The sequence below is a fragment of the Myxocyprinus asiaticus genome, chromosome 10 (genome assembly GCF_019703515.2).
Source record: "Myxocyprinus asiaticus isolate MX2 ecotype Aquarium Trade chromosome 10, UBuf_Myxa_2, whole genome shotgun sequence".
Lineage (NCBI taxonomy): Eukaryota > Metazoa > Chordata > Actinopteri > Cypriniformes > Catostomidae > Myxocyprinus > Myxocyprinus asiaticus.
The window spans coordinates 8608103-8623631 of NC_059353.1; the positions used below are offsets into that span (position 1 = coordinate 8608103).

General features: G+C 38.3%; 1 protein-coding gene across 4 annotated transcripts in view; it reads left to right on the forward strand.

Annotated features, from left to right (window-relative positions):
- Positions 1-15529, forward strand: part of LOC127447258 (disco-interacting protein 2 homolog A-like) — a 213976-nt gene that overhangs the window by 143561 nt on the left and 54886 nt on the right. For all 4 annotated transcript variants that reach the window (XM_051709019.1, XM_051709021.1, XM_051709020.1 and 1 more), the window contains exons 3-4: positions 4970-5086; positions 5263-5382. In XM_051709019.1, the coding sequence (XP_051564979.1) occupies positions 4970-5086; positions 5263-5382 (237 nt within the window). The remainder of the gene's footprint in view (positions 1-4969; positions 5087-5262; positions 5383-15529) is intronic.

Genomic DNA, 15529 nt, shown 5'->3' on the forward strand with positions numbered 1-15529 from the left:
GGAGAGATGTTGTACATTGCAGTAAAGTGTGAAAGATCATAGTAGTCTGCTGCCTTCTTCACAACACAGCACTCAGAACCGACGCGTAAGTTGGCCAGCTGCACCATGTAAATTGTGTACAGCACTAATTTTGTGAGCGCTTGTGCGCTATTATCCAATTTGCATAGTTCCTTTAGTGTATTGGGTGCAGACAGCAAGTGCACATTTATTTTTAGTGAATTTTCACCCCTAAGTTTTTAAAATCGAATTTGCCTTGGATGCCTTTCTGTCCTTGTTATAAATAAATTCAGAGGTATTTTTAGCATTCATTGGACCTCAGGGGTCACCAGACCTCAGATCAGATCATAAGCCTCTTTGATGTCTACAGCGTGATGGGTCTTACATAACCACAATACTGCATGAGTCATCAGTCTGAACCTTTTCTGAGCTGGAGGAGATTTCTCACATTCACAGAACTCCTCTTGACACTGAGTGCCCTGTCATTTGAAATTTAATCTGACAGATGGTTTAAATGCAGAGGTGACATGTCACTTACCATCACTTATTCTCAAATTATCAGTAAGCTTATTACAAGTTATCTGAGAGTGATGCTGAAGGCCTTTCTGTTTGTGGCTGAGATTAAATATGAAGTATTTTTGTTATCAATGTATTCAGGGCTCAAGACTAATATATAGACTAATATATATGAGAGCAGTGGGACCGGTGCCACTAAGTTCTACAGTACCTGATTTGGAAGCACGGATGAAAAATGTATTAGAATTTGTCTGTAATTAAAAAAAAAAACTTAAGGACATAAACCTACAGTGATATTATTATTGTTTTGCACAAATACAGTAGGTGCAGTTGCCAATAATATTGCATATTTTGTCACTATGAGCTTAAATTTGCAAATTCAAATTTACTGATATTAACAACATCTGTAAAAAGCTTTATTTATATATATACCTAATTTATATACTGTAGGGTTAAATTGAAATTTTGTGATTGTGAGAAGTTGGGACTACTACTGATTAAGGTCAGTCATCTTATAGAATTGCTGAAGGCAAACAAAGACAGTTTCTTTTCCCTACAATTAAAGAGCATTAGAACAGATTTTACACAGAAGGAAAACTGATAACTTGGTTCATAACAATTATGAAAAATTATATAGGCATCCTATACATAGTGCTTCCATAGTATCCATAATTCTAAAGTGGAATCTGTAATTGACCCTTCGCTAAGCACCACCCCCTTGGTTAGCGCTGCTCGCTCTGACAAGCTTTGCAGAACTTCCCATAGAAATGAATAGGAGATTGGCATGAACGGCCCGGTTTATGGCAGAATAATCTCATAAACAGAATTGATAATATTCTTACGTGGGTTGGAATTAAGAGTGACATTGTAAGACATATTTATCTGACATTTTTTGTAAAAGAAATATTTAAATTACACATTAATTTGATTGAAAATTGTGGAGACTGTGAATCAGAATCGAGGCAAATGATTATCACAGTCACTTAAAAAGAGAAAAGTGTCATTTGATGGTGATAACACACTTGATAACATTAGTGTAAGTGAACAGAACTGCTTATAATGTCTAATAACACACACACTATGATGCTGTGAACTCTTTATCTACAATCGTCTTTGCTAAGACCTGAATCAATACCTAAATTAATTAACATTAAGTTATAAGCTTTAATTTACCCGGGAGGAAATGTTGGTGTCCTTGCTGATGTTATACACGTTTTAATCCATAGATAGCATGCTCTTCTTGAGATTTATTTAAAGATTAAACAGAAAGAAAGAAAAAACACTGTGTGTATCTGTGTTACTGTAGTAAATCCATGTTTAACTACAGTAAGAGAGACAAAGAGAGTAGGCCACTCAATCTTTGTAACAAAATTTAGTCGCACCCACAGGAAAAATGGACACAAATTGCAATCCGTTTTTTGTAGTGTGAAGCCCTGGAATGTGTGGTGTTTTTAACAGTGCATTTGTCAACATGATTCATCTAAGGCATTGAAAAATGATTTGAATGCACTTTTGCTGCAAAAGTGTATTGTGTTATTGTCTTAATTTGAAAATTGCTAAAAAATCTAATAAAAGTCAAGCTATTTCTGCCTGACTTTTAAAATGATGATAAAGCATTACTATCAACCTTATATGAAAGTTGAATGTATATTGCTTAGGGGTGGGTAAAAATATAGATTTTCCGATGCATCCCGATCATTATTTGAACGATGATCTCGATAACGATTCTTAAAACCCAAGATCGATCTTTTTACTCGATGCACAACCCCCCACTACATTGAGAGGAAATCACTCACATTTGCAATCAAATTTCACAATATGCGACTAAAAAGTATAAACTTGGAAACTGGATGGTAAATGTTGACATTTCACTCACCAGTGTTTGTGTAGTATAGTGGTGGATTATTCAGCAGCGACATCATTTCACTGCAGGTTGAGAGTAAAAGTTGTTCCATGTAGTGTGTGTCCAAAAATGAGTTCCACGCAACCCATTGAATAATGTCTCTTTTAATAACCTTTTGGTCCTTTACAGTCAGTTGTTGATCAAAAACAACAAAAAATAAACATTTAATTCTAATCATGCATGGCATAAAAAGATAAAGCCATTCGAGTCCTCTCTCGTTAACATGCGCTCATTTAAAGACGTGCTTTACAGAAATGCAGTTTTTTGTTGAAGAGACAGTACCGGTTTTTAACGTGTTCAACAAATCTATGTAAATATGTGTAAATAGTAAAAATTATGCAATTAAACAATAAACATGCAACAAAAAAAAAAAAAAAAAAATGAAATATAACATCTTATTTATTGATTGAATACATGGATTTTTTCATTTTTAAAAAGCCAAAATGTGACCAAAATGATGAAAAACTAATGAAATATAATTAGTCAAATTAATATTTTCATAATGTACCTAGTAAGAAGGTCCCCTGTAAAATTAACAGCATTGGCTGGGAGAGAATATCATCCATATGTAAGCAAAAAATGCCCATATGAATCGATATTGAATCAAATTGGAATCTAATCTAATCGAGAGCTTGTGAATCGAAATCGAATCGGGAAATCGGTATCAATACCCAGCCCTAATATTGCTATTATATTTTAATTGCCTGTATATTAAACCTATTTCCAGTTTCTTATTACATCCTATAACTCTTAACCAGGCGTAACATGATAAACACTCTTTTCCATGTTAATCTTTTTCAAAGTTTTTGCCCTAACCAGCAACAAGCAATAAAAGACAAGACATTTCATCGGTTGCTTGGTTTCTATTTCTGTGGTTTCGGCCCAGGGTAGCCTCACCCACAGTAAAATTTGATCCAAAATCCCTCTTCACATAGCTGTAACATACATAAACATACACAAATATGCTGTGATTTTGTCATGGCACTCAGAATTTACACTTTTATATGAATTATTCTCTCAAATGCTTTGTGTTTAAATTTTCTAATGATTTGACGCAAAAGTATATGCCAGTTTGGTGAAGTAACGCATATTAGTGAGATGTTTTCAGTGGTGAAATCATTCCACCACCCTCAAAAGAAAATGTGGTCTCATACTGTGTAAATTACTCGTACTACCGTATAACTGTCATATCAGAACAAACTCTAGTGCCCTGGGCTGATGGAAGATTTGTGTCTCTGCAGCCCATGTCTGTCAGGATTGAATAAGTGTTCTGAATGCTGCACTCTCTGCATCAGCACAGCTTCACCATGAGAACTCTGTTCAGAGCTCAGATGTGGTGTAGAGGGTCGATTGATCTAAAGGTGTTGTATTACCCAGAGAGCAGAGAAGTTTGAAGTCAAAAGAGGATTTATTCAGCCAACTAAATGCAAGGATAGCATTGAAATAGAATAGTTTCAACTCAGTGGTTTATTAGAAGACTCACTCTAAGAATTTTTTCTTTATTGCAAGACATCTGGTCCTCTAATCTGATTGGACAAGCAGCTTTCTAAGGGTGTGTTCACACTTGGCAGGTTTGGTTAGATTAAAACGAACTCTGGTGCGACTGCTCTGTTAGTTCATTTGAACAAGTGTGAACGCTGCCATCCGAACCTTGGTGCGCACCAAACAAATGGACCGAGACTGCCTGAATAGTGGGTCTCGGTTCGTTCCAAACGAACTCTGGTGCAGTTCGACTGATATATGAACGCAGCATGGACCAAAGATGTCTAAACGGACCAAAAACAGGAAGTAATTTGCCTAATACTGACCTCAAGCATACCTGGTTCTTCTCATCATAGGAGCTATGTTGCCCATTACAGTTCGGGACAGGCGTTGGAACCAATGTCAGCCGTCCTTGCAGCATATCTTCGTTTGTGTATGCAACGGAGGAATTCCTGGTGCTGTTTTGACACCTTTACACATTTTATTAGCTCTTCGTTTGTTCTCAGCTGGTAAAAAAATACCACCATATATACATAAATCCAGCCAGCATTGTTTTGGATGTTCGGCAAGTTCCGTCGCAAAATATACGTCATAAAAGCTGTCCAATCAGGTTGTGACCTTATCCTTATGCCTTTTGTTTTGTATCTTTAGGTTCGGTGTTAAAAATGCCAGTGGGAATGCTAAGCGAACCAGGACTAAATGTATCATTTTCTTTTTTGGTCCGGACCAAGAGAACCGAACTACAAGTGTGAACACACCCTAAGAGTGCTAATTTTCAGTACAACAGCACTGTTGCTCGTGTAATATTGCTTAAATATCTTTTTAATATATGGCTGAAGTTGAGTGAGCTTTTATTCTGCAATGCAGGTTTTGTTGATTCTTAATTTAATTACTTCTCCGCCTAGCAACCCCATGCCGAGCGGTTCAGTTAATTCGATATAACTACCCTTTTCTGGATTTATTTTACACCATAGTTAGCTTGCTAATAGATGAAATGTCAAGTATGGAAATTGATGTAATGTGTTTGTCTCTTAGCTGAGATGCTAATGTTGTGTTGTCTCTTGTGTGCAGGTGTAGATCCCTCTCTGCAGATAGAGCACAGAATCCAGACATCACACGTGGTTCCTCCAGGCTCTAAACAGAACAAGTCCAGGGCGGCTGCCTCAAGGGATGAGCGCTTCCGATCAGGTACGAACAGCTCTCTGGAACAAACAGGCCGTTTTCTAGTTCTGCCAATTTACATGTTAGTAAACAGTTATTAATATGTAACTTGTTTTGTCATATCTTGTTGGTTGGGATTTGAAAATTTTTGTCTAATGTCTAATGGTAGTGTACTGTCTTGTCTAAAATCTGTGTCTCCACAGACCTGCACACAGAAGCAGTACAAGCAGCCCTGGCAAAATATAAAGAGAGAAAGATGCCGATGCCCTCAAAGAGACGCTCTGTTCTAGTGCAGTCCTCAGTTGAAGCATGCACTCCCCCAGGTAAACACCACAGACACAACACAGACAGAGCATTACGCAAAAGAGGGATACAGTCCTCCTGATCACCCTGTCTCTGATCTCTGGATTATTTTGCAATAATGACCGGCTGACTGTACATTATCCCTTACATATTATAACTTATAACCAGGGGTTATTTCTAAATCCCCACAGCCGAGTTGAAAAGTGTCTATACATATTGTTCCTACCCCCCTAAGGTAGACTCTTTTCCTGAATAATTTTGTTATAAATGAGCACTTAGCACTGGTGAGCTGAAATAAAGACTTCTCTTACTTGATAATAAAAGATGATCTAGTGTGTGGGATCCCCCATAAGATGTTCAGTGGTTTATCCCAAGAGTGCTAAATGCGCTTCTTATTTATTCAGCGCGGCGCGACTCATGCGGAGCACTTAACGGTGCAACGCAGACCACAAAACCTGAATTAAACTGTTAATTTTCTGTAGTATGTATGATTTGATAGAAATGTTATTGATTCAGATTAAAACTATAAAAGGGGAAGAAGTCTACTTAGATTTATTATAACAACAGCAGTTTTAATTGTAGATTTTAAATGTGTTTTAGGTTTTTTTCCCATTAGAAAATGCAATCATTTGTTTTATAGAACCCATAGTTACATTGAACTACAATGAGCCATTCATGGTCAAACCTGTGGAAATTCTAAGAAATGAAAAAGTAAAATAAAAGGCTTTTAAAGCCAGAAATTGCAAAAGATCAACATTTAAAACATAATAAATCCAATATTTTTTAAATTAGAAACACAGTCCCAACTCAATAAAATGACATTATCAAACATCCAAAGTTTTCAGGGGGCCCAAAAATCTTAACGGCACCCCAAGTCATTCATGCTGCGGGCATACTGCTCTGTATTTCTTGTCTTTTGCCCATTGCAGCACTTCAAGAGACAACAGTTTATTCCTTACTCCTAATCCTAACCCTAACCCTACCCATACCTCAACCTCAGTAGCAGCAAATGTGTGATATCTTGTGAGAGTTAATAAGTACATTGTATTGAATATACTCTAATAATATAAAGTGTGGCCAATGTATTTGATTACTTTTGGGGGTGTCTTCATTATTTAGTATTAAAAGTCATTAGTTTCGTTTTAAAGTAATTATTAGATCAGATAAGCTCATCATATTTGTGTAATGTCTTCAGTTTGCCCTTCAGTGTGGATTACATTAAAGTCTCACGGTTTGTTTTGTATTAACGAGTTTCAGAGTGGTCGTGGCCTGATATATACTCTTCTGTCTTTCTGCAGTCAGAACTATGAAGTCAGTGAAAGGTCATCAGGCTTAAGGGTTCAAGGGTGGGGTCAGATCAACATAACGGGACCCATTTAGGGTCATCCCCTTTGGGGATTGGTCATGGTCCTCTTATTCTTTTGTGCCCTGGACATAGTATGTCACACACAAATAGTGGCAAAGCTGTCTGATTATCCTAAAGGAGATGATCCGATAACCCATTTGGCCTTTTAGATTACCCCCCTTGCCCTAATCCACATACATACTTCAGAGCTTCATTCTTGGCGTGGTCTCTGGTTTTGGTGCCTGTTTTAAGGCGTGGCCCATGTGGGCCAACACGGAATCTGCACAGATCCGAAGATTTAAGCAGAAATTGAATGTCCGTCATTCACAAAGTTCTATAAACGACATCCCATTTCCATGTTTGTTTATAAAACAGTTTGGCTAATTTGATCATACTGCCATTTTCAACATACATTTCCACATTCCATATACACATACATTCAGAAGAATTATTTGGTTTAAAATCAGGGCAGAACATAAAAAAGCTATTAATTAGCATTCTCATTCAATACATTCATTGGCTGGCACATGTACGGTATGTGAAAAAAGTCTGCAGATTCTGTTATGGCCTGCATGTGAGCACTCTCTTCCCCACTCTAAAGTAACACTGTAGCCTATAACAGTGTGACTGATTTGGATTTTTGCTTTGGTCTGGGTCTGGAAACCTTGTAAAACATTGTCTGACCCACTTTCTGTCTGTTTTTGATGGTTCATCCCTGGTCTGTTGAGTGAAACTGTGTTTGTCCTTTGGATTTGATCTCAGAGATAGCTACTGATAGTTAAGATAAAGAGGATTTTAGAAGAATTATTCCTTTTTTAAAGGTCAGGTTGCCAATTATTTTCAGTACAATAGTTGTGCAGTAGAAAAATAGTGTCTTACCAACTAATTCCAGTTAATTTCCTCCCATCTTTTCCCTTGTCATTCACTATTTCCTTCTCTGATCACTTCTCTTCTCCCATGACTCTATTTCATGGCCATTCTCTCTTTCTCTCTCTCTCTTTCTCTTTCTCTCTCTCTCTCTCTCTCTCTCTCTCGCTCTCCCTCGCTCTCTCGCTCTCTCTCAGCTTCTGTGTCAAGGTTACTGCAGGAGAGGCCTGAGGACATAGAGTGAGAATAGAATTACAATATTTCTCACAATAATGAGCTTAGTTCTGATTAGATTAATCTGCCTGCTGCTTTCTTTTCACCCTAGTGTAAATTATACTAAATTAATAAATTGAACCTATTTATTTTTTAGATTTTATTTATTTTTTTATTTTTATCCCATTTTCTCCCCAATTTGGCATACCCATTTCACAGTGCTCTCTAATTCCTCGTGGTGGCGCAGTTACTCGCCTCAGTCCGGGTGGCGGAGGACAAATATCAGTTGCATCCACTTCTGAGACAGTTAGCCCATGCATTTTATCACGTGGCTTGCTGAGTGCGTTACCGTGGAGACTTAGCACATTTGGAGGCTCCCACTATTCTCTGCGGCATCCACGCAGAACTCACCAACCGGGCCAATTGGTTGCTTATGAAGCCTGGCTGGAGTCACTCAGCACACCCTGTATTCGAACTCGCGACTCCAGGGGTACCCAGGCACCCACTGTTTATTTTCTTAATGCATGTTACTGGTCTAATTGTGAATGATTCATCCATGCATAATTATTTTTATTTTTTTTTTTTTTATATATATCTAAAAAAAAATTGTCTTCGAAATCTTTAATCAAAAAGTCATAGTTTGCTATTCTGCAGATATGACTGATCCCTCTCTGCTGACGTATGCGAGGCTGCTCGACATTTAAACTAAAATCTGCAAAACTTTTTAGTCAGTTTTAACCCCACCCCTTTAGCCTGTCATGAGACTGGTGTCAAAGCAGTGAAGAGGTGTAATTTTGTCTGTTTCCTTCTAAAAACCATGTTCCATTCTCCAAACTAAAGTGTTCTTTATTCTTTATATTAAGTTTATTGTTTATTGTTGATTCAAAACGTTGTTACTTACTTGTTTCTTACTAATAAAGCTGTTGTACATGTCCCACCCCCACTTCCTGTTTCAGTAAGAAATACGTCAAAGCACCAAACTAAACAGCGCTCATCAAGAACTTCACTGCAAATTAAAGTCACAGTAAAGTGAATGTATTTTAAGTTACAAGTATCTAGTTTTGTGGTTTGACAGCTTGAACGAAAGACCTCTTCAAGGCTACCTACTGAGAAATTGCATAATAAACATCACCATTTTTAATCGTTCAGTTTGTGCAGTTACACCAGTTTCATACACTAACCTGCAAACTCATCAACGTTACTTTGTTAACTCTTGAAGAAGTACAAAAACGTTTGTAACTTTGGACTGCCATCTGCTGCACTGCATCAGCTCCCGTGTGTGTGTGTGTGTGTGTGTGTGTGTGTGTGTGTGTGTGTGTGTGTGTGTGTGTGTGTGTTTGGTCCCTTTCCTGACCACAACTGGTTTCATTAAATGTTATATCACCCTCTTGTGGTCTCCCAACTCTATCACGCAAGACTGTTAAACAGAAGGCCAACTGAGTGAATTGGAAGGCATGCGAAATAGGCTTCTAATTTAAATGCTGGCTAATTTTAACATATCAGTGCTTCAAAAATATATCGATAAAATAACGTGCCAATCAATAATCTATATATCGATATTTTATGACATCCTAAGTGAAAAGTCTAGCCGATTAATCTTCCAATGTTTGGCCATTTTGAGAAAATCAGCATTGGCCAGACGATTAAATCGTAATTCTGATCATTTAGAAAAATTAATATCATCCCTCTCCTAAACAAGTCACACAAATGTATGTAATCATATCAGTAGCACCAACATGATGAGTTAAAACAGTGTTAGGTGTTTAAATTAAACATAACATTTGTATTGTAATGATTGCATTAGTAGGCAGAACTAATAAACATTTTGTCTTTGCAAATATTTTTAATGAATATTGAATAAATGTTGTGTACAGTATATTTATATAAAGATTATATGGGATACCGGTCAAGGTCTCTGGATATCAACATCGGCAATTGAAAAAACAATATCAGACAACTATACTAAAACAAATGCTCAATTTCAATCTAAATTTATAATGGTGGTGTATCGCTCAGGGTTCATGACTGTCGGTCAGGTCTGTGAACTTCAGGGTGTAATAAAGTATAAATAACAATTATCAGGCACCCTTTAGTGTAAGTCAATTTTTTTCTTCCATAAGGGTGCTGTTTTATGGAAGACACATTAAGCTAATGTCTTTCACATTTTCTGCTTGACTGTTTGTTGCTCAGAGTCTGTGTCCTAATTTGCTGGACACGCTCCATTATAATTGCTCCCTGCGGGTGATTAATTGCTTAATTTATGTTAAATGAATCTGTTACCACCTGCAGACTCCTTGTCAGTCAATCTCTATTTCTCTTTCCCTTGGGTTTTTTTCCTCTTTCTTTTTGTCCCTTCTTTTCTTTATTTAATTATTTGAGTAATATACTATGGTATGTGTATTGTGGCTATTTGAAGATAAAAAAAAAAAGAAAGACAGTGAACTTTGAAGAGGCAAAATAACTGAAAGGATATATTTGTTTTGTAATTTTTACATTGCTTGCAAGGCAGAACTGTCTTGGTATTCCTCAAGCATGCTATTTTTATTCTTCTTGTCCATAATTTTGCTAAAATCTGCTAAACTCTCAATCTGCTAAACATACAGACTCAATTTCTTTAGTTTTGTAGATAATTTTAGAAATGTAAGATTCAAGTTTGAAAATCTTTGAAAATGAGAGTCACGTGACTCCATGCGAGGTTCGGACGTGTGAACGGCGAGCTCTGCGCACTTTGCTGGTTTTAATACTTTTTATGTCATAAACCAGTGAGATTTGATACACCCTGAACCTTAACTGTTCTAGGAAGACAAAATGTCAGAGAATTCAAAATCCTTGAGCTCTGGAGACATTAAAAGACACTTACATGCTCAAGCTGACACCCCTGACAAGGCTGCGGACCAGGGAGCCGATTTGGCCGGAGAAGTGAGGGAAATTCGGCGAGAATTGTTGAACTTGTCGGCCTATACGAAGGTCATTGCTGACTCGGAGGATCTTGCTGTAATACGTCAATCGATCACTGCCATGGAGATGAAATTCACTGAGGTGGTTACAAGAGTGGGGGATGTCAAGAAACGGATAGATTATCTGGAGTCATTAGAGAAGGAATTAGCTGCTAATCCGTTAGCGACCAAGGTGGATTTGGAGTGCGTCTGGGAAAAGTGGGAGGATATGGAAAATCGTAGTCGGCAGAATAACGTCCGGATTGTTGGAATTCCTGAGGCCGAAGAAGGTCGGGATGTGAAATTCCTGGACCTTAAGCTGGAAATCGAGTGAGCTCACAGGGTTCCGGCTCGGCAATCTGCTGAGGGAGACAGGCCCCGATCAATTCTGGCCAAATTTCTGAGATTTTAAAGATCTCATGTTACGTGAGGCGAGGAGTAAAGGAAGGCTTTCTTGGAAGAACCACAGCATTTTCTTATTCCCAGACTTTGCAAATCCGACAAGAGAGAAATGTGATCGTTTCAAGGAAGGTCGCTTTTGCACTGATGTTCCCGGCCAAATTGAGAATAGATGCTAAGGATGGCCCCAACAAGCGATGTCCTTCATAAAGTCAGTAAGTTATTTTGTGGTACTCACATTGCAGTACCTAAGACCTTCATTTAATCTGTTGTTGATTGCTCAATTGGAAACATTTTAGTCTCAGATCACACCCTGGTGAGTTTAGAGATGTTGCCACATATGGAGAAATGGAAATTATATAGTTGGTGCTTTAATGTATCCCTTTTGCAAAATCCTGAATTCCAACAAATGTTAAAGACTGAAATTAATGTCTGTATGGAGACCAACTGGTCCTCAGTGTCCTCTGTGGGTGTGGCTTGGGAGGCACTTAAAACAGTTCTTAGACGCCGGATCATACAGTATGCCTCATTCACCAAAAAATCCAAAGCACGAGAACTCGTGGAGTTGGAAGGGAATATTAAAAGTGCAGAGGCAGAGCTGAAGCACCAAATGTCATCTGATGGCCTCAGAGAATTGACCCGATTGAAATACAGGTATAATACTATTTTGTAGCGGAAGGTGGGGTTTTGGCTATTCAGGGCAAGACAGTCATATTTTGAGTCAGGGGACAAAGCAGGAAAACTTCTGGCTAGATATATAAAACAGAGAGAGTCTTTTCTACCATTACCTCAGTGAAATCTGCTGGTGGTAAAATATTTACCACAGCCATTGATATTCATAATGCTTTTAAAGAATTCTATCTTGATCTCTATAGTTCCATGTCTTCGTCTACTGATGAAGATATTAGAAACTTTGTGGAACCATTAGAACTCCCTAAACTGACGAATGAGCAAAACAATTCTCTTGATTCTGAGATCAACTTGGAGGAGCTTGGCGAGGTAATTAAGTCCTTGCCTATAAGGCAAGGCTCCGGGGCCAGATGGCTTTGCCGCTGAGTTTTTTTAGATCTTATGCTACAGAATTGGCTCCACTTTTGCTAGAAGTTTATACGGAATCATTAAAGAATGGAAAGCTTCTGCCAACCATGACGCAAGCCCAGATCAGTCTGAATCTTAAAAAGAACAAAGATCCAAGTGAGTGTAAGAGTTACCGTGCAATTTCCCTGATCCAGCTAGACGTTAAAATATTGTCAAACATTTTGGCTACCCGATTAAGTAAAGCTATGACACCTCTTATACATATAGACCAGGTGGGGTTTATTCGGGGCTGTAGCTCTTCTGATAACATTAGGCGTGTGGCAGCGGGGGCGTGGTCAAGCATCTCTCCGGAGAGAGAGAAAGCGGTAAGGGCGCTTACACCTGAGTTAAATTATGTCTAACACCTGTTTCTAATTTCAGTGAGCACGGGGAGAGCGGCATAAATAGAGCCACACCGCAGGTAGACGGGAGAGAGAGCCTGGGCACGGATTGTGAAGCCAAGAGTTATTATTACAAAGTTGAGAGTTTATTTTGTGAACTAGTTTGTGGATTTTTTTAGACTGAGTTATTGAACAACATAAAAGCCCTGAGAGTGTGTATTTGCTGCAGAGAGGAAAATAAAAACGCTTACCTGAACCAGGAAATCTGCTTTTCACCTCCTCCTTCCACTGAGAAATGTTACAAGGCGTTTCATCAATATCATGTGGTCAGTGGCGAATGATCAGACTCTGGTCGCTGCCATCTCACTTGATGCCGAAAATGCATTTGATATGGTGGAATGGGATTATCTTTTTAAGATTCTGGAAATGTATTGGTTTGGGAATACGTTTATTGGATGGATTAAGTTACTTTATAGACACCCGGTAGCGGCGGTACAAACCAGATTGATTAATTTCAGATTATTTTACTCTGGATAGGGCCAACCGGCAGGGTTGCCCCCTTTCCCCATTATTGTTCTGTCTTGCCCTACTAGATCTATGCCTTGCCTCCACGGAATTATTTATTCCTTTTCTAAGTTCTCAGGCTACAGAGTTAATTGGTCTAAATGCTTTGGCTCTGACAGCGTACTTCCCGGTAACGGCTTTTCATCCGGGCGCCTTTCAGTTGCACAAACAGGGCATTAAGTATTTGGGTATTTTATTCCCAGCAAATTAGTGTGATTTAGTTAGTTTATTTTGTTTTTGTTTTTTTGAAAAAAGTTTTTCGAGTGATGTGGGCAGGTGGGCTTCATTACATTTATCTATGATTGGGAAGGTTAATGTTATTAATATTAATTGTATTCCAAAATTCAACTACCTGCTACAATCTCTCCCTGTAGATGTCCCCCTCTCTTATTTCAAGCAATTTGATAGCATAGCGAAGTCCTTCATTTGGAATGCTAAACGTCCCAGATTACATTTCAGTAAGATGCATAGGCCGATTGACAAAGGTGGGCTAGGCCTACCCAAGATTTGGTTTTATTATTATGCATTCGGTCTCAGACATTTGGCTCATTGGTTGCTTCCACCTGAGAGAGCCCCTCCCTGGTTTTGTATTGAACAGGAAGTTCTTGCCCCTATTTCACCATTGCAAAGCCTTTCTATCAAACTAACCAGAGAAATTAAGTTACACCCTGTTATCTCGCATTTGCACTCGGTATTGACAGAAGTGTCCAGAGTGTTTAATTCGGACATTTATTTAAATGTTGCCTCGAGCATATGGCTGAACCCAAAATTATGTATAAATAAGTCCCCTTTCTGCTGGTCAGAGTGTATTGTGAGGGGGGTTACTACACTCGGTGACCTATATGAGAGCAGAGTGTTGAGATCCTTTGAAAATTTGGTTCAGCATTTTGAGATTCCCAGATCTCAGTTTTTTAGGTATTTACAGCTGCGACACCTGCTCTGTACAATTTTTTAGGAGTAGCATACACCCCCTAAAGCTGCAGACACTCTGGGAGTGGTGATTACTGCTTTTGGAAAAGGTCATGAGGCATCAGTGTATTACTCCCTGCTAATTCAGAGTCTGGGGGACCGAGCTTTAACTTCTATCAAGAGAGTATGGGAGAAAGATTTCAACTTGGTATTGGAGGAGGGACTGTGGGCTAGGATTCTAAAAAATGTCAAGTCTGCATCTAGAGATGCAATTCAAGATTTTACTGGACCCCCTCTAGATTGTATAGGCTTGGTCTTAAAGACACACCCACCTGCTAGCGATGCCAATCAGAGGATGGAGACACAACCCATGTCTTTTGGTGGTGTGTTAAGATTTAAGAATTTTGTGTGTGACGTATTGGGCACTCGGGTTTCATTTTACCCTAGACCGATGGGGCGGTTGTCGATGTAGAGAATAGACTCATAAAGAGTTGATTCCTAACCAGTGTAATGATTGCCAGACAGATAGTTTTAAGGGGATGGAGGTTGGCTGGAGTGCCCCCATTTCAGGAGTGGTGCTCGGAGATGGGGAGGGTGGCGGCTTTTGAATAGTGGTCATCTAGAAGACTGGGGAAATTGTACTTGTTTGTGGGGAAATGAGGCAGATATCTGGCATTTTTGGAGGGCTCTCGGGGAGAGGTAGTAGAGAGAGAAGTATAGTTGTTAATATGTGTGATTATTATTATATATATATATATATATATATATATATATATATATATATATATATATATATATATATATAATTATTTTTATTTTTATTTTTTATTTTTATTTTTGTGTGTGTGTGTGTGTGTGTGTGTGTGTGTGTGTCTATAATCATGTATGACCACTGGGATGTTGTTGAGGGCCAGGGTGGGGTTGGGGATTGGAAGTGGGAGGGGTAATAGTGGGGGTTAAATATTGATTCTGTGTATACAGTATGTGTTTTTCTGTGTTTAATATATGAATCAATAAAAAATTGTTAATCAGAAAATCTTTGAAAATGACATTGACAGAATGTCAAGAATTCAAAATGTAACTGTCAGGGATAACATATTTGCATACTAAATTGTGATTGCTCTTTTTTCCTTACACTTATTTGGATACTGAATTGTGATTGGTCTTGTCTTCCTCGCATATATGTAACAGTTTATAGTCGTTTTCTTAACACTACACAGTGACGACGTGTTGATCCTTGTGCACAGCTGACAGAAAACAAGAAATATTAAGGAAATTAACTAGATCCAAACACCATATCTTTGGGCTAAAGGCCTAATGATCATCAGTTTACTTTCCTCTTAGAGTTAATAGACTGTGAACTCACCGGATTCTCTCTTCAATGCCTTTTTTTCACGGTCTCTCTACAAAATGTAAAAAACATTCCAAAACACACTTTAAAGATCGCTACATGCATAAGAAGTGATGAGCTAGCACAGATGGTTTTGTAACAAGATGTATTTTAATCATTAATTGT